At 41.9% G+C, this 20,882-nt stretch overlaps 1 protein-coding gene across 6 annotated transcripts in view; it reads left to right on the top strand.

Moving 5' to 3' along the window:
- SFMBT2 (Scm like with four mbt domains 2) overlaps window positions 1-20,882 on the top strand; it is a 244,168-nt gene that overhangs the window by 106,865 nt on the left and 116,421 nt on the right. For all 6 annotated transcript variants that reach the window (XM_083183383.1, XM_083183388.1, XM_083183382.1 and 3 more), the window contains exons 3-4: window positions 1,307-1,401; window positions 11,306-11,546. In XM_083183383.1, coding sequence (XP_083039509.1) covers window positions 1,307-1,401; window positions 11,306-11,546 — 336 coding nt within the window. The remainder of the gene's footprint in view (window positions 1-1,306; window positions 1,402-11,305; window positions 11,547-20,882) is intronic.

Raw genomic sequence — 20,882 nt, 5'->3', positions numbered from 1 at the left:
TACCTATTTAACCTACCTAAAAACCTAGCATTTTACTGACATCTACTGTTAAGCTTGTTTTGTATTTTGAGCTGTAAAGACAATGGTAAAGCACTTTGAGTCCTATTGGGAGAAAAGTGCTATATAAATATCATTATTATTATTATTATTATTATTATTATTATAATTGCTTTCAGGTCATTTTAAGATTAAAGAAAAAAGTTAAATAATTTTATTTTATATTACCAGAGCTGTTTTAAAATTTTAGTACAACTGACTTTGGGCCTGATGCACTAAGCTTCAAAAGTGATAAAAAGACAGCCAATCAGCTCCTATCTATGTCACAGGCTGGGTTTCAAAAATGTCAGGCAGCAGCTAATTGGCTGGTTGTTTATCACTCTACATTTTATCTCTTTTGAAGCTTAGTGCATCTGCCCCTTTATCTTGAAAGGATACATCAGCCAAATGTAACAGGGTGTGGTATTCTAAAACTCATTATTGTCAAGTTTGCAGTCAGATTTATGGTGGCAATGTATAGTAAAGAAAAACAGGTTGGTTTTACCTCATTAAACATTTCACCTGTAAATTTCATTGCCAACTGCCACAATCGTAGCACAGGGTCCAGCATCCAATCTCGTGTCCCATCACCTTTGCTGTCGATCAGCGTTTGACCAAAACAGTTATGCTTACCCACTATAATTACCCAAATATTGGCAAAGCATTTTCCGATTGGAAGCATATATATCAGTAGTACAGTATAGTTAGTCACTTATTTATTTAAATATATATTTATATATTTAACAGTTGTTATTTGAAACATGTAGAAATCTTTTTTATTTTGTTATGTCACTTTTACTTTTTTTTGTCATTATTATTGTTACTTTTCAGTTCTCATGGGGAAACTGAAGTAATCCAATACATAAAGACAGTACATTGAATAGGATTCAGTATGAAATCCCGGCGGTCGGGATCCCGGCTTTCAAAATCCCGACGCCTGAATCCCGACTGCCGAAATCCCGACAAGGGGGGGACGTGGATCGCCCCCCCCCCCCCCCCTTGCGGGCTCGCCACCCACGGAGGGAGAAAGTGTCGGGATTTCGGCGGTCGGGATTCCGGCGTCGGAATTCTGAACGAAGGGATCCCGACCGCCGGGATTTTAACTGCATCCCCATTGAATAGAGTAGCTTATGACCATAGAGTGCAGGAGAGTAAAATGTAACAACTAAAATATATATGTATATCTAATTGGAGGCAGTAAAACATGTATGCATTATAGATATTTATCATCCTTTATTTTTATAATTTTATTTTGCTTTGTTTTTTTTAGATGATGATTCCAGTGTTGAAGATACAGATTTCAATTGGGATGAATATCTAGAGGAATCAGCATCAACTGCTGCGCCTCCCACTTCCTTTAAACATGTATGTATTGCTTTGGTTATTAACTAATATGCTGAGCTAAATAGCATGTTAAAAAAACAAAACATCATGCTTTCAATATCTGAAATATATTTTTATCACAAAGCAAATCAAACACCAAATCTAATGGGGCCTACACCCTGGACGGTTTTGAGCTGAAGGCAGCTCAGTTTTACTGTATGAACGGTTTTCATCTTAAAAGCTGTCCAGTGTGTATGGCCCGGCGATGACCGGTGAGCACTGATGCATGCACCACTGCCGACCATTGAGTGATTTTTCCCCTGTTTGCAACTATTAAGTCAGTCTTGACTGACCTATACTTGCAGTGTCTGAGAACAGAGCGGGCGGCTGAAGTCCTTTGAAGTTAGTCTTCTGCCCATGTAAGCCATCAGCACGGCTGCGTTCGCATTTTCCTGGGTGCACCCCCCGTTTTTGTGGGTACCATGCAAACACCTCCATCACCCCCCCCCCCCCCCCAAGTGTAATCGCGGTGACTGTGCAAGTTCACCGAAGTTGTGTTAAGCAACTTGCACAGTCGCCCCCCCCATGTGTAATCGCGGTGACAGTGCAAGTTGCCGAAGTTGTCTTCACAGCAGCTCTGCACATGTGCATTTAAGAATGTACACATGCACAGAGTGCAAACAATGGTCCTCGGTGCTAATACGACCGATCGATGGACTTAGAAGTGGATAATTAGCCAGGAGGGAGGATTACCAATCAGAAACATATCAGAATCAGAAACACTTTATTGGCCATATATACTCCCGTATACTAGGAATTTTTTGAGGATACAGTGCAGCTTCAAGCATGGTACAAGAGGGATAACAGGACATACAGTACATACATTGCATCAGTTGCGAATACAAAGGTCAATTCACATGTTATGATTTGCAAGGTTAGACAGAGCAGTTAGGTGTTTAGATTAGCAGTACTGTATCTTAAGGCCCCCATACACTATGCGATTTTCGGCTGATGTCGGCACTTTGGGCCGATAAATCGGGTGAAATCGGCCAAAATCGCATGTGTTTGACATCTGATCTGATGCGCGGTCCCGTGCGCATCGGATCTGATCAGGTAGTCGGACCTGCCGAACATAAGATATATCGGCATCTGACCCATCATGGGCACATCGTGGGTGCTTTTGCACCCATGATGTATCAGATCCGATATATCTTTATGTTTTGGACCCTCCTCCCACCCCCCGCAGTACGCGTACATCACCGGAAGCCAGAAGCCGCTGCAGCGTCCTGTCAGGCTGTCACTGAAATTACTGATCTCCCAGCCTTACCGGCGCCGCTCCCTCCGCTGTGCACCTCTCACTCAGCTGCTCCCTGCTGCCGCGTCCTCCGCTCCAGCCGCTCCCGCACGCACTGACAGCTGCTGTATACTTTGACACTGCTGCCGCCTCCCTGGGTCACCCACTCAGCTCCTCAGATTGCTCCGGCCGCAACAGACAGACCCCTAGATCCACACAGGACCCCTTTAGTGCACAGACTGCCTCTACCTGTACTTAGTGAATTCTGGATTATATTGTTGATAGGGAGGGAGAGACACACACACACTCTGAGAGCTGATGGCCATGAATGACCAGTGCCTGCCTTACACTGTTTATATACACATATATTCAAGGGCAGAGGCGTACCTAGATAATCGTGGGCCCCATGGCAAAAGTTTGTAAGGGCCCCCTATTTAGCAACTCATGGTGATAAATGTGTGTAAAACATATACTTAGACAGCAAAGATGGGCCCCCTTCAGCTCTGGGCCCCATAGCAGCTGCACCTCTTGCACCTATGGTAGTTACGCCCTTGTTCAAGGGGATTTGATTTTATGCTATTCCTAATATTATTTGGAATAAATATATATTTATAGACATGATAGATTAGCATAGACTACAGTACGCATGGTGCATGGTTCTTGTGAGATTTTGCATTGGGCATAAGGAATAATTAATGAGCCCTATCACTAGGACAGGTGAGTAACAGACACAGGGGCAGTGAGTACAAATAAGCTAAGCTATTTCTGTATTTTCTTTGCCCTTTTGGGGACAACTAGAAATAATTATATAAAAAATATTATTAAATAAAATAAAAAAATAGAAACCGGCTCCAGGTCTCCTGGCACAGGGGACGTGGACTCGCAGGGACAATTTCGGATCAGGGACTCCCGCTGATGGAAATTTTCTTACCAAAAGGAAAGGGGAGAACTAGGCGGTGTTATGAGGTGTTTTTAGTAAAATAAAGCTGCTGCTTGGGTGAGGTCTATAGTAAACCTCTAGAACAATAGCCAGAAAATAACATATAAATCTGGGGTAGCCAACCCTAGTCCTCGAGAGCTACCAACAGTGCATGTTTTGCAGGTCTCCTCACAGAATCACAAGTGAGCTAATTAGCTCCATCTGTGGATCTTTTAAAATGTGTCAGTGATTAATGAGTGCAGCTGTGCAGCAGCTAGGTTGTCTGAAAATGTGAACTGTTGGTAGCTCTCGAGGGCTAGGGTTGGCTACCACTGGTATAAATATATATTAAAGCAGCGCTGTACCTTTAAACAATTAAACATGTAGGGATTGCCTGAAAAAAACTACATTTATTTAAAAATACAATTTTAAACATTAAAATAATTCATATGAGTAGCCTCATGTATGGCTGGTATATTTGGCCAATTTCCAAAGTGATTTCCGCTGATGGCTCAGGGCAGCTAGGCCGTGTGGCTTTGTAAATCACATGACACTGTGCATCAGATATATTTATTTTATTTATTTATTTACAGTGTCTTATATAGCGCAGCAGATTCCGTTACAGTGTCTTATATAGCGCAGCAGATTCCGTTACAGTGTCTTATATAGCGCAGCAGATTACGTTACAGTGTCTTATATAGCGCTGCAGATTACGTTATAGTGTCTAATATAGCGCAGCAGATTTCGTTACAGTTTCTTATATAGCGCAGCAGATTCCGTTACAGTGTCTTATATAGCGCAGCAGATTCCGTTACAGTTTCTTATATAGCGCAGCAGATTCCGTTACAGTGTCTTATATAGCGCAGCATATTCCATTACAGTGTCTTATATAGCAGATTACATTACAGTGTCTTATATAGTGCAGCAGATTCCGTTACAGTGTCTTATATAGTGCAGCAGATTCCGTTACAGTGTCTTATATAGCAGCAGATACTGTTACAGTGTCTTATATAGCGCAGCAGATTCTGTTACAGTGTCTTATATAGCGCAGCAGATTCCGTTACAGTTAGGGTGGCCAATCCCGGGATCGGGATCGGCGGGATCCCGGGATTTGGCCTCCAAAACGCCGGGATTTCAATCCCGGGATTGGAGTTTCCAATCCCGGGATTTCGGGATTAGACCGCGCATGCGCGCAGTCTAATGCCGGGCAGCGTCTAGCTCAGACGCGGCCCGACTTCTCCCGGCAGCACTGCGCAGCGTGACGGAGATCAGGGGGCACGCTGCGCAGGCAGAGGTTGCGCCCGGCAGTGTGATGCCGTGCCGCCCGTCCAGCCAGCCCAGTCAGCAAGCCCGCCCGCTCAGCCAGCAAGAAGCCAGCCCACCCAGCCAGCAAGAAGCTAGCAAGCCCACCTGCCCGCCCAGCCAGCAAGCCCGCACATCCAGCAAGCCCACCACGCCAACTGCAAATCCAGCGCGTCAGCTCGCCCACCCAGCCAGCACGCCAGCCCGCACCCAGCCAGCAGCATGGACGACCCGTCGTCCCACCCACCAACCGGGCTCCTGGCAACCCTGCTGGCCCCTGAAACGTAAGTAAATGTGGGGCAGCCAGGGTGTATTTTTATTAGGAAAGCCAATCCCGGGATCCCGGGAATCCCGGGATTGAGCATTTTTCAATCCCGAATCCCGGGATTGAAAAAATGCCCCGGGATTGGCTTCCCTAGTTACAGTGTCTTATATAGCGCAGCAGATTCCGCTACAGTGTCTTATATAGCGCAGCAGATTGCATTACAGTGTCTTATAAAGCGCAGCAGATTCCGTGACAGTGTCTTATATGCGCAGCAGATTCCGTTACAGCATCTTATATAGCGCAGCAGATTCCGTTACAGTGTCTTATATAGCGCAGCAGATTCCGTTACAGTGTCTTATATAGCAGCAGATACCGTTACAGTGTCTTATATAGCCCGGCAGATTCCGTTGCGCTTTACAATAGCAGACAGTGATAAAACAAACTGGGTTACAACAGACAGACTTGGGGGTTAGACTTGGGGGTTAGAGGACTTAATATATATATAAAAAAATAAGGCAACCCAGATAGCTTGCCACAAACAGAAGCTTGGAAAGTAAGATCTGCAGAGAGGAGCAAGGGGTAGCAACATAACACTTCATAGTAGCTAAAGCCCCGTACACACTGGGGAGATATATTGCTCAGTTTCTCCTTTTCATCAGCGACCAGAGATGGTCGCTGATGAAAGGGAACCTCTGCCAGCAGTGCCGCAGAGGTAATCAGCTGGTCGCAGGAGCATAACGGGGCTGAAAATGGGAGCGCGCACCGAGCAATTTATTGCTGGGGCACACTCCCATCACTGGCAATATGGTCGCCAGCCCCTATCGCCCCATGTGTACACAACTTAAGGGCCAGATGTATCAAGCTTCAAAAGTGATAAATTGGAAAGTGATAAACAGCCAGCCAATCAGCTCCTACCTGTCATTTTTCAAACCCAGCCTGTAACATGACTGGTAGTACCTGATTGGCTGGTTGTTTATCACTCTCAATTCTATTACTTTTTGAAGCTTGATACATCTGGCCCTTACTCTTTCCTCTGTCAATCAGTGGGAGTCCTGACAGGGATTATGCAGGAGTTACAGGTCCCAGATTGGATGTCAGGATCAGCTGACATGAACCAACATAGTGATGTCTATGCATCAGCTCCACAGCACAATTGCATTAAGAAAACCTGCCCTGCAGGAAAGGCAGCAAAGGTGAGTCACACAATAAAGTTCCAGAGTGTCTTCATTTTATTCCAAATACACATTACCTTTATGATGATTTCTCTGCAATGGGATAGCTCTGAACAAATTGTTACTCAGTGGGCAGTGCCTTCATCCTCTACCCCCTCTGGCCTCCCGCACCTTGTATTTATTCAGCCTCCTATTTTTCCAGCCTTCTGTTTCTATTTTCCAGCCTTCCATCCTTTTCTTTCCAGGCACCTTCCCCCTGTATCTCTACAGCCATTTGTACCATCACTCCAGCCTCAAGTCCCATCACTCTTGCCTCCTGCCCCATCACTCCAGCTTCCTGTACTGTCACTTAAGCCTCCAGTCTTTCCAGCCTCCTTTGTTTTCACTCCAGCCTCATGCCATTTTTCAAAGCTGCTGTTCCCTATGTCTCCAGCTATGTATCTGTCTAGCTTGCTGCCCCTTTCCTATCACTTCCATCCCCCATGTCTCTCAGCCTCAACCACCTCCCCAGTGTCCCTTAGCCTCACCTCTTGTGTATCTAGGCATTATTACCCCTCCCATGTGTCTTGACCTCCCTCTCTGTGTCTCTCAGGATCATTGCCTCCTAACATATTTATTATTATCCCCTTCTTCCACAAAAAGGTGTTAGGGGGTATGGCATACCGGTTACTAATTTTTTAAGCGCCTTGTATGGCCATACCACTGGCAACACTAATTTGTGTACACGCTAAAATAAAATTTAGGCACATAAATACTTTTACTTACTGTACGTACAATAGCAATGTAATTAGTAAATACAAAAGTCTTACACAATATAATGTAATGATGTGTCATATACACAAAATCAAAAGAGACAGTAGTCTCTTGACACTGTCATTAATACCTGTTACATCTTACATATAAAAGGTAATTAACTGCCAACTCCACATACATCTTTATTGCTTTATAAATCCATGGGGAATGTTATTTACTGTGGTAATCTGACTAGTTTAGTCCGATCAAAGGAAATAAAAATAAAAACAGGCAATGTTTGACCATAATAATAATGGCAGATTTCACAAACCTGACAAGCTTTCACAAAAAGAAATGGAGTGTTTATAATGACATCTTTCCCTTACTGCCTAAAAATAAGTGTTACCGGCTTTATTTGTCTTGAAACAAATGAAATGTCTGTACTTCAACACTTGTGGCAAAATAAATGGAGTCTACAGATATAAAGATAAATAAGAGTGTAACTATGGAGACAAATTGTAAATGAAACTTGACTGCTGATTGGACAAGCGCATTTATTTTTGGCTACAGTTGCTTGTCATTACAGTCTCACTGAGTGGGAGGAAAATCCTGGAGTCTGTGGTAGGCTGGGTCCAATAAGTTACATAAGAATCATAGCTATGCCTTGTTACAGGTCAGCAGCTGTTGGAACAAATATTTATACTCACCGGGAATACTCATATAATCACAAGTAATGATGCACAAAAATTCACAGCATTAAAGTAAAACCAATAAATCATATACTGTATAGGTCAATCACATATGGCTCTCATTTATATACATTCTGATGGGGACATGGTGTTTGAGGGGTTACACCGCTGAAGTGGTAGGATGTACTGAGCAAAAATTTGGCAGGGACACGTTGAACTGTTGCCTTTTGCCAAATTTGGTTGACAATGTCTAGGTAGACAGTCACTAGGTCAACTCTTATAAATGGTCGACACAAGCAAAAAGTTAGCTTTGAAATGGTTGACTTTGAAAAAGGTTGACACAAGTTTTTCATGGATTTTTTAATAGATCAACTTGGTTCATATTTTACCATATATGTGGGAAGCATGCGAGGGGAAGTGCTACACTTATATGTGTAAATGTCATCATATGTTGCCATAGACCAAAAAAAAAAGCAGTGAAAAAAGTGAGTCAACCTTTTCAGTGTCGACCATGTCATTGTAGACCTGCGTGTGTCGACCTTCTGTCAATGTTGACCCAGAGTATGTCGACCTAGAGTATGTCGACCATTTATAGGTGTCAAACTAGTCACTGTTGACCATTAGTGGTCGACCTAGTGACTATCAGCCTAGACATTGTCGACCCACTATACCATATCTCCAAACAATTTTCATGTAAAATAATCATATTTGGGGCAGTACGGACGGTGTCATGGTTAGCATTACTGCCTCACAGCACTGCGGTCATGGGTTTGATTCCTACCATGGCTCTAACTGTGTGGAGTTTGTATATTCTCCCTGTACTTGCGGGGGTTTCCTCCGGGTACTCCAGTTTCCTCCCACAATCCAAAAATATACTGGTAGTCTAATTGGCTCCCAACAAAATTAACCCTAGAATGTCTGTGTGTGCATGTACATGTGGTAGGGAATATAGATTGTGAGCTCCACTGGGGCAGGGACTGATGTGAATGTTCAAATATGCTCTGTAAAGCGCTGCTGAATATGTGTGCGCTATATAAGAAACTGTTAATAATAATATATAAAATGAGTAACTGTGAACAATCTAAATTGTAAGTGTTTTCTTCCACTTCCTATAAGGCTCAACTCCCACAGTGTAACCTTTGTAGTGTGCCCAACATGGCTGCCTCATCTGGTACACTTGTGGATGGGATAAAAAAATATATGGAACTGACTGTCTTATTGGAACCCTACTCTTCACAGCAATCACTTCATTGTGTGTAATTTCTTCTAGAGGTAACATATTCCACCCAGGGTAATCCTATGCAGTGCACCTAAAATGGCTGCCTCCCATGGTATCTTGTTAGGGTGGAATACACTGCTCTCAAGGCTTTCTTTTATGTCTGTGTGACTTATCTATTGCTGTACTACCCAAATCCTATGTATTATGTGCATTGTTTTGATGTCTCAAGTCGAGTCATGTTGGAGAAAGGGCGCTTTATAAATAAAACTTACTGTTGAGTGCTGCCTCTATCTAATACATATGTTGGGAATATTGTTGGACACCTGCAAAGGCACCAAGGCAGGTTTCTATCATTGAGGGAGTGCCAGTCTATTCTTCATTTTAGAGAGAGATAGAGGGCCTTATTCTAGTTCACTCTTTCTGACAAAATCCTTCTTAGATGGACAAAACCATGTGCACTACAGGTGGGGCAGATGTTACTTGTGCAGAGAGAATTAGATTTGGGTGGGGTTTTACTTCAAAGTGAGATCTACATTGCAGTGTAAAAATAAAGCAGTCAGTATTTACCCTGCACAGAAACAAAATAACTCACCCAAATCTAATTCTCTCTGCACATGTTACATCTGCCCCCCTGCAGTGCACATGGTTTTGTCCATCTAAGAAGGATTTTGTCAGAAAGAGTGAACTAGAATAAGGCCCAGAGAGAGAGAGAAAGAGAGAGAGTCTCTCAATGATAGAAACCTGCCTTGGTGCCTTTCCGGGTGTCCAACAAGAGAGAGAGTATAAACTGATAAATCATCAACCAATTTCTCAACATAATCTGTATATTGTGTTGGTTCTATTTAATTTAAAAAAACAACTTTTTCTCTTCTGCAAAACTATAGACAAGATCTGACATGTGTTTTCTTGAACAAGTACTTATTTTTGCCACCTTTTCATAACACACAGATTAGGGATGATCTTGGGCTATTGTTCCATGGACAGTTTCTTACAACTCTGAAATGAAAGACTATAACTATGTCAGTATTGCCTTGGGACTTTCCGGGGATGCTCAATTTTTGAGGACTGTTCTAGACAAATTTAGCGCAGTAGGTCATTTTCTTTTTATTTCTTTGTGATAGATTTAATAGCTATCCAAGTTATGCTTAACATCTTTTCAGTTTAATCTTAACCTTTTTCTGATTGGTGTTTTTTAATAACGTTTCCTAGAATTTGCTGTAAGTTTTTTTCTGATCTTTATGACGAAGCTCTTGTTTGTAAATGCAATAACCAATGTGGGAAATCTCACAGACAAGTGTGCATTTATTAAAATTTAGAGCTTTTGCTCAAATTGGTTATTAGCCCCCAAATGGGAAGTTAGTATGCATGCAAGTCCATCCTATTGATTAGTATAGCTTTGTAAGTACCCCACCTATGTGCACATATTAGCGGTAATGATTTTACTTTGTTATAAGCTTACAGCAAGCCTTTTCAGATAAACTTTTTAGGGAGTCCGGACTTCACTACCAGGTGGGTGCCCCGACCGCTGGTGCAGTCCGTATTACGCGGTCCTATCCGAGCTTAACCTCAACAGTAGGAGTCCTGTGTGTCTGTCAGCCCAGTCACGATCCCCAGTGTCCTCTACGCGTTTCTTCGCCTGTACAGCATTCGGCGGCTTCCTCAGGAGGTGGCAGCAGCTGATGAAATGTGAAATAAACAACACCCTGCACCCTCGTGTGTACCTTGTTGATACTCGGATGAGTTGCAATTTTCTGATGTTGAGATGGTGCCTGTTGTTTGAAACCCATTTTTTTTTCTACAGTTAGTATATTTTTTGTTAAATATTTTTTCCTAATTTACTCCTAAAAACCCCAAACAATTTTGGAGGTTTTTTTGTGGAGAAAAAAAAAAGTTGACATTGAAGTGGTTAACAATAGATTTTCTGAATGTTGTCAAATGACAATGAAATATTAATGGGTCTGAATTTTCTTTTGCAATTACAGTAGCTATTTTAGGCCTTCAAATCAGATGATGGCACTTATCCTCATATCACACTGTAATAGTATTTTGGCTAAATGTGAAATATATATTCTTATTGTAATTATGTATCTGCAATGGCAAGAAAAAGAAATTGTGATGATTGTGATGTTGGATAAACTATTGTATGCAACTTATTTGAGAGTATTTTTATGTCTAAAAAAATCCACAGTGATTCAGATAATAGAATCATAGAATTTGCTAATCCAAAATTTTAGTCAAAATTTTTAAACTGTTAATAGATTTACATTTTTAATGGTAGGTTGTACTCACAAAACAGATATGGCTGTTCACATGCCCCCTATTTCACTACATCTGTTTCTGTTATCTTTTTAAAGGTTGAAATTAGTCTTCAGAGCAGCTTCCATCCTGGGATGAAACTGGAAGTGGCCAATAAGAACAATCCAGATACTTATTGGGTAGCTACTATTATTACCACATGTGGCCAGTTACTTCTCCTGAGATATTGTGGCTATGGAGACGATCGGAGGGCAGACTTCTGGTGTGATGTAATGACTGCCGATCTACACCCTGTCGGCTGGTGTACACAAAACAACAAGGCCCTAATGCCACCAGATGGTAAGATCAACAATTTCACCAGTGAATCTTTTTGTTGGCTGTAAACCCTTACAAATATATGTGTTACAGTTTTGTGACTTGAATTGTGAAATTGTGGGATCATGTTCATTTAAACATTTTGAAAATGGGCAAAATCCAGTAACGTCTGAAAATAAACATAATGTTTGCTTGATTCTAGATGACAATTAATAGCTTTCAAAGGCTACATAATTGCTTTTGTATAACTTAAACTGGAAAATACTGACAGAAAACCTACACAGGACTGCACCTTAGTCATAACAATACGAATTGTTCAGATGACTAATGCACTGTTGTGGTTTCATTCAGATAGACCAAGAATTTCTCCTTTTGCATTAACATCATGATTTATGTAAAGCAGTAGGTTTTTATGTATGTACAGCTATTGATCCAGGGCCTGATTCTGAGTTGGGTGCACACATAAAAAAGCAATTATCTTTGCACCTGGGCAGTGCAAATACATTGAGCATACCCCCAACTGTCCCACTTATTGCAGGAACGTCCCAGTTTTTTGGAACGTCTGTTCCTGCAGCTGGAGGGGCTGGGGGCATAGCCAGCAGCTCATGGATCTGCTGGACATGCCCCCACAGCAGCGAAAATGGGGGTGAGGCCTCACAGGGAGATACAAATATAGGCCATGCCCCCTTTCATTAGGCCATGTCCCTGAAACTTCCAACACGCCTTCGGCATGCATGGAGTGAAAGTTGGGAGGTATGCACTGGGGGGGAGGGGGGGGGGCACTTGTGGACGGACAGATTGACGGATGCACACACACACACACACACACTACAATCAGACAATTACATGCAGTCAGTAAGGACTTCTTTTCGAGTCTGAGTACACCCTAAATGCCTTGATCACGGGTGCACATGGGGCACTTTAAGAGAGGAGGGGGTCCATGTGCAAGCCGTTTCTTGTCGAACAGTGCAGTAGACTATTATTTTTGCATGCAGGGTAAAAACTGTTTGCGTTTGCATGTACTGTAGCACATAAATTCAGGACAGCTTTATTTTTACACTGCAATTTAGATTTGATTTTGGTCACATCCCTCCCAGATCACAATCACTCTGCACATTTTACATCTGCAGAATTATTTGCTCTTTTTTGATTCTCTTTCAACTCAGGATTAGCCTCACAGAGATAAATCCAAGGATATATTGTTACTCCTGTAGCTGCAGTTCCAATTTTCTTCATATTATTCACAAGTGCCAAGGTATAGAGTATATGGAATAATAATATATTTCCTGTAAGCTGAAAAACAGTGTTATGCTTCTATTTTGTGTTATACTGTAGCTGTGCAGTATTGGATATACCTGTAAAAATTCTGTTGCAAGGAGTATCTTTTGGATCTAGTATGATGCAGTGCACATCGATGATAACTAGTAGAAAATTAATTGTACAGATATAGGCATGTATTGCTAAGTGTGTGCAAGTCTGAATATGGGCGAGTTTACTTATATTATAACATGCACACAATGCAGAACCACATGTGCCTGATTTCTATCCAATTTCTCCTTAGGCTGTGATGTGTCTAATTGTACTGTATCCTGTGTAAGGCCTGGTTTATAAATAAATTAAACAAGATACATCTTTGCAATTACTATTTATGTATTGAAAACAATGGAAAGACATTGCTTGTCTTCTTAACAAAACAAAAACAGCACATATCTGAAGAAATAAATTGTTCTATGGGTCTACCAACAGCGCTGGCCATCACTTATACCCAATTCACTCATATACATATGGGAAGACAAGATAATAGGTGCACATAGTAAAGTATGGGGAAATGCACTCATAGGAGGATCAGAGACTAGCTTGCCAAAGCAGGAAGAAGAGGTGTATATGGGACGGGAGATGATAAGTGCACATGGGTATGTAGAAGGCAGAATCACATTTAGGAGGGGGAGAGGTATGCTTGTTGATGCAGTAGGCAGTGGTCCATATGGAGAGGGGAGATTATCGGTACACATGGGAGGCAGAAGTACTCATAGGAAGGGTGGCCAGAGGCACACTTGGGAAGGCAGGGTGCAGAGGGACTCTTGGGAAAGACTTGCCTAAAAATGCTTACCAATGACTTATATATATACACAGAGAGAGAGAGAGAGAGAGAGAGAGAGAGAGAGTAAGTATAAAGTATTACTAGAATTATATTGTTTACATTTACATAGACCTAAAGAAAAGTCTATGCATATCAATAAGCAATCCTTCAATATGTAAATGGAATTTTATTTTTAAAGCTGTAATTGTACCATACATTTGTTTTTTAACTTTAAGAGCATTATACACAGTTTTGGAAGAACAACAATATTTACATTTTCGGTACTTGTTTCCTAGAACGGCCACGATCGTGGGCATCGTGTACCTTAAAGTTAAGGTACACGATGCCCGCGATGGACCCGATTTCCTTTGAAATCAGGTCCATTTTGCCGGCAAAGGCAAAATCGGGGGCATCGCGTCAGTCACGAGCGCAGCAAGCCCGCGAGGGGCGGCGGTGCGCGTCCTCCGACCTTTTCATACCCCTACTATCCACGTCGGCGTGGAGTTGAGAATATAAAGTGTGGCGAGCGCAGCGAGCCACCGAGCCCGAAGCGTGGCGAGCGCAGCCAGCCCTGCGAGGGAACGCGTATACCTGTGAAGTTAAAATTGGGGGTCTGGGGAATATTTTACATTGAATCCAATGTAAAATAGTGTCCCAGGGACCCTATTCACATTTGATTCAATGTAAAAATCGGGTCGATCGCGTCGATCGCGTCGGTCGCATGCGACCAACGCGATTTTTCCGACACGACCACCCCGATGCAAATCGGTGTGGCCGTGCTAGGAAACAAGTACCACATTTTCTTTATATTTTGTCTACATTTTCTTTTTACCCTGTGGTATCTATCAGAAATATGCCATTTTGCTACATTTCAATGGTGACGGATGCTGCCCAGTATTCCAGGCATTAACCATGTTGTGTATAGCCATCGTGGTATAGTGATTGTGAAGAGGAAATGTAAAATAAAAACATTTTTACATTCAAACAAACATGTATCCAAGCTAATAAACATAACGGTGCACAACAGCAATGAATCATTCTCCAGGTGCTCCAGCATATAAATGATTCCAAACAATTGGAATCCCCAAAGAATGCAACAAAAAGACATTTAATTGCTCTATTCATGCTTCTATTAATGCAACATTTGGTCCTTTCTGGGCATGCCTGTATTTTTTTGGACACTACAAGCATTTTTTCTGGCATTCCTGTATTTTTCTTAACACTCCCACTAAGCAGAAGGTTACCACCAACAGACGCCTACTCTCTGTCAATCACCTTGCTAACGGGTGTGGTATATGGTCCCGACAGTTGGGATCCCGACAGTCATTATCCTGACGTCGGGATCCTGAATGTCCGGACTCCGACATTGGGGCAAGCACAACAAAACCCCTTGCGGGCTCGCTGCCCTCGCCACCTATTCTATTCTCCCTCTATGGGGGTCGTGGATCCCCACGAAGGAGAATAGCCGGTGGCCGTCAGGACCAGAGTGTCTGGGTTTTGTCAGTCGGGATCCCGACGTGGGGGTGATGACTGTTGGGAAACTGTCCGGCACCCTTGCTAACAGCTACAGTAGCAGTGAAAAAAAACAAGAATCATTCGTTAGCAAGTGGTGTGCACCTGCATTGTGGAGCCTTACACATGCACAGTTTATCGATAATCGACCACTGTGTGAATTCGCACAGTAGCGATCAGGTCTGAATTCGGCCCAGTGTCTGGGTAGAAAACCAATAGCTCAACACCAAGGTTGACATGCACTAAGTTGACATTGAAAAAAGGTCGACTTGCAGTAGAGTAGATCAACAGTGACAAATGGTTGACAGATGCAAAAGGTTGACATGGCAATGGTTGAAAGATAACCATTTTGACATGAGTTTTTCAGGGTTTTTTCTCCCATTTTTTTTTTTACTTTTCCATACTTTACCATCCACGTGGACTCGAATTGGGAACAATAAAATGTGCTGGAGCTAGGCACCCCATGTTGAGCTTTTCATAAGTTCACCTTTTCCATGTCTACCTTTTTACTTGTGATGTTTTGTCAATGTTGAACTAGTGCATATCCTTGAAAACACTGCATCACACACACTGAATCTAACCGATTGTGAGTCCCATTCGCTCTGTTTTCCTAATAGATGCATTGTAATGGAAAAAGGTTGCACACAAAGAGAATTGGAACTACCAAGTCACATGGAGCTCAGGCTTTATGTGTAATGTGACTTGTAGTGCATGGAGGATAAATGTATGTGAACACATCTCTGTGCGTGTGTGTGTGTATGTATATATAATATGCAGCGGCACTAGTATGACTTAAGGTGCCCACACACTAGCAAGATCTGCGATCGTAAGATGTGCACATAAATTAGCCTTGAAATCTTTTGTCCGTCTTGGACAAAAGCTTTCAGGCAAGCGCACATCTTTACCAAAGATTTCTCTTAAGATCCCGTGTGCGTTCCTATGGATCTTTTGTTGCATCTTTTGATCTTTCATGCAGCATGTAAGATCCAAAGATTTAGCAAAAGATCCGCGGGAGAGCGCATCTGATATCGGATGATTTCGACCGATTATCGTTAAAAATTGGCCGATATATTGGTCGATTTATCGGAAATCGGAAAATCAGCAAAAAAATCATTCTACTGTGTGGGCACCTTTATACAAGCAGGAGAAAAAACTCTTTTAGATGATAAACTTTTACGTCTTTATCAACTTTCATCAAAGAGTTGACTGAAAAGTTAATCATCTGGGAGCTTTGTCTCCTGATATTCTTATCTTGTATAAGTTTCACGATTACAGCCAGCTGCTGCTGCTGCTGCTGCTGCTGCTGCTGCTGCATATGTCTATGATGTTCATTGGGAAGGCACATATTTATACATGGAAGTGAGTGTCAATCTCTGCATCCATTTATATCATTCTTCAGTGTTGATGGTTTAAATATATTTAACAAAATACATGGGACATGAGTGCCAACATCTCTTGAGACATGCGCAAAATATGAGTGTCAACATCTATATGAGAGATATCAGCTAAAAATCCCAGTGTTGCTAACATTTGTTATATAAATTCAAATAAAAATCTCCTATTATGATGATTAAAACATTTTGCTGGACAATTTTCACACCAATTTTGACAAATTCACTTGGCACTCAAAGGGTCAAGTATTATAAATTGCTGCAGACATGGTGAAACAGTGTTGCACTTACCCAGGAAAACAGTACAACAGTGTTTCCTAGTACAGGAGTCATCATCACTACCATAAAACATGTATTTCAGAGCAGAATGTGTCTCAGATGGCACAACCTAAAATGTATTTATTTATATTAGGAAATATATCCCTGTCAAACTTCTTTAAAACTAAAAGTTCCTGCATGGTTTGCTTAACATAAAAGCTGTAAAATAATGCCCAGTGTGGCTTTTGGTTTGAGCCCAACAAAAAATAAATTGACAGACTTGGGTTTTCGTAGTGTTCATACACAAAACAAAGGAGTTGAAAACAATGCTTGGTGAAAGTGAAGACGCAACCTCGCACTTTGCCTCTTACAAAGCCGTTATTATTAGCTGTCTCAATGCTTCCTTGAAAGAATGGTACACTAAGGGGGTTATTCTAGTAGACTCGCTCAAATGCAAATTCGCACCCTTGCGAGTCAACCAGAACCCGCCTTGAGAATGGTGGGACAATTCCCACACTGGATTCGTTGCACGGCATGCAAATGGATTTTACATAAACATCAATTTGCATGCCTTGGGAAACCTCCCACATCTTTCGATGGTCGCGGACCAGCCAAAGATGTGGTGCATGCATGCATATATAAAGTGACTCTCGGGTGTACATTCAGGAGGAAATGGACAGGCACCTCATGCCCCCCCCCCCCCCCCCCACACACACACACACACACATGTGTGTCATGGATGCATTAGCATAAGAGCGCTGGAAGTTTTCATGGAAACGCTCAAGAAATGCTGGCCGTTATCATGGGCGAGTACCTTTTGACCAACGCACCACCCCCCTTCCCAATGTCCGCATTGTTGGGTGCATACAGTCTGTTCGCTATGGATGGATGCACCCAGTGTATGCACATGCACATAAATGACCCTGCGCATGCACATGCGGCAAACATTGGTTCCTGTGGAAACAAACATCCGCTGTGAATGGACCAGAATCAGGTCCTAAGGGCCTGATTCTGGTTCCGATTTGGATGTTATTTTTATTTCTGTGCAGGCTAAATACTGGCTGCTTTATTTTTACACTGCAATATAGATATCTGTTTGAAGTATAAACCCCACCCAAATCTAACTCTCTCTGCACATGTTGCATCTGCCCCCCCCCCCCCCCCCCCCCCTGCAGTGCACATGGTTTTGTCCATTAAAAATAGACTTTTCTTTTGCGAGTGAACCAGAATCAGGCACCAAGTGCCTAACGTGCTTTTATATAAAAAGTCATTACTGAATATTAAGCCTTCTGAACATTGTTGAAATTGACGTAAGGGAATGCAGGTAAGAAAGTGTGTACATACTGGTTTCTTTACATAAGCCTCAAAATATGTCTACTTACACCCCTTTCACACCAGCTTAAATTCCCAGGTTGGGAATTTCCTGGGAAAATTTTCAGGGATTTCAACCTTGCTATGGAGCAGGGTTGTTCCCGAGTTCAACCCGGGGTCCTGGCCAGTGTGAGAGGGTACTCACCCGGGTTGCCGGTTGTCAGTTCGTGCTGTCAGATGGGGATCCACACAGGCGGCGGGTGCAGATGACAGAACAGGCGGCGTATGTAAATGATGCAGCTCTCTGGCGCCCTCACTGCATCTAGTGAGCTGCTTCATCTGCACCCGCCGTCTGACTTGTCATCCGCGCCCGCCTCCTGTGTGGATTCCTGGCCTGCACCGAGGACCAGCAACCCAGTGTGAGTACTCTCCACCTCCTGCCCTCCTCTGCTGCCATTCTGCCTCCATTCTGCCATCCCGCCGCCTGCCCGCCTCCTTTCCACACCAGACAATGCAGGGACTTTTCTGGTGTGAAAGGGGCCAACCCGTGAATGCCCCAGCATGATCCCTGGGCCATATTTGCGAGTGGTTCCCTGCATTTTCTGGTGTGAAAGGGGTATAAGCTTTAAGAGAGTCCAAACTATTAAAATGAATGTCTGCTTTTATGAAGCCTTACTGTTCACATACATTGATAATATATAACAGCAATACTTCAGGTATAATACAATACTTCTTTTCATTTGCATTGTCAAATATTAAGGATTAGCATTGTTTTCTATAACATATGGATCTTAGCTTTTTCTGTATGGGGTCTTACAGACAGGGCGACAAAATGCCAGTCAAGTGCCAAAACATTGCATTGATTGCTGCTCTAAAATATAGCTATTGCTTTTTTGCCTGAGGAAAGAGAAGTTCATAGGGAATGTTGAAGCCACCCTGTCATGTTCTTGAAAAGTGATTTCATGTGCAGTGTTGAGCCTCTGAGGGATGACTTCGCTAAAGATAGATTGGAGAAGGGGAAGTAGCTGAAGCTGTTGATTGTTAGCTACCGGCAATGATCTGCTATGTTATCTGTATCCTTTAAAATAAGGATTATATGGTTCTTGTATTGCACACAATATATTCTGTTGAAAAGTGAATATTATAAAGAGAAATCAACAAAAGAAAAGGTTGTGATATGTGTTTATTAAAAATTACGGTATAAATATAGTATACAAATACTTTCTACTATGTCTGGGCTGCAGCTTCACTTGAAAGAGGGGTGCTGACCCTCACAGAAGAAAGCAACAAGTTTTGGAGAAAATGAAGCGCTGCACTTAAGGTCCATACACACTGGGCGGTTATTTATTTATTATTTATTCTATTTGAAACATTTGTAGCAAATCTATTCACTAGCTCGAACATATGCATTTCTGTTATATTTAAATCATTTATATATATATTTTATTGTCATACAGAAATAGGCCATTATTCTGGTTCACTCGCAAAGGCACATTCCTTCTCAAATGGACAAACAATATGCACATGTAACCTGTGCAGAGAGATTTAGATTTGGGGGAGTTATTTTGTTTCTGTGCAGGGAAAATACTGACTGCTTTATTTTTACACTGCAATATAGATCTCACTTTGAAGTATCACCCCACCAAATCTAAATCTCTCTGCACATGTTACATCTGCCCTGGTACCAGTTTTAAACTACAATCACAAAACATTGCAAAAGCTACATGGGAAATTTTCATTAGGATACGGTTCCAATTGCCCACTCCTTACTACAAAAAATTGGATGCTTTATCAATTATTGGGACACTACATAGCCTAAAGTAGGACGTTGTGAGTATGGACCAACTTTAAAAATAGTTAGAAATAATTTTTCTGTTTAATACCTGTGGAAATTTATACAGCTAAAAGAAAACATATACCTATTTTTTATACATTTATTTTTTTTATTCATATTTTGTTGAATTTTTTTTGTTTGCTTTGTTTAATGTTTTTGTACCTTAAATGAACTGCAGACTATTTCTTTAGGAAATTACATGTATATATTTTAAATAGAACAGAAATGTATCTTATATGTTTGAGCTAGTGAATAGATTTGTTACAAATGTTTCAGATAGAATAATTAATATTCATTTATACAGCCTACATGTGCAGCACTTCATTTTCTTCAAAAATATTATAAAGAGGTTGTCTGTTCAGTGTTCACAACAGCTGCACATGGTGGACTTCCATTAAAACTGCCCTTTGGTCAGTACATAATGTTCTGGTGCGAAATAAGGCTCTCCAACAAGTAAACTGAGGGAAAAAATATAAATGCAGCTTTCTGCACATTAGCAGTGTCTTAAATAAAATAATAAACACATATGTACCATTTAGTGTACTATAATAATGCAGTGGTAAAGTAGTCGCTAAATTGATTAATAAACTCACAATAGTCTAGAAAAGAAACACACACACACCGTTCAGCATATCAATGTGAACCAGTAAAAAAGCTGCTTAGCTGTGCACACAATGCAGAACTCTCAGATACACACTTTGCAGCTTGTTTTGGGGGACTTCTACCCCTTAGCTATGTGTACATGCATGCCCAATGGATTGGAGATTTGAATCCCGTACTACTTTAACCACGCCTGGCATGGTTGCATCATTTGTGCCAGGCAGTGCATTATCTGATAGGTACTGTGCATACAGTGGGCGGCTGCAGGAAGATAATCTTTCTGTAGCTGCTGCTCTCAGAGGGACCTCCCACCCAGCTGCTGTAGACATTAGCAGCCTTGGGGGAACCACTTCCCCATAACCCCCAGTGCAGAG

The sequence above is a fragment of the Crinia signifera genome, chromosome 4, assembly GCF_055691185.1.
Source record: "Crinia signifera chromosome 4, ASM5569118v1, whole genome shotgun sequence".
In the NCBI taxonomy this organism is placed as follows: domain Eukaryota; kingdom Metazoa; phylum Chordata; class Amphibia; order Anura; family Myobatrachidae; genus Crinia; species Crinia signifera.
Note: the sequence above shows the minus strand (reverse complement) of the source record. Positions and strands in the feature narration are given on the sequence as shown.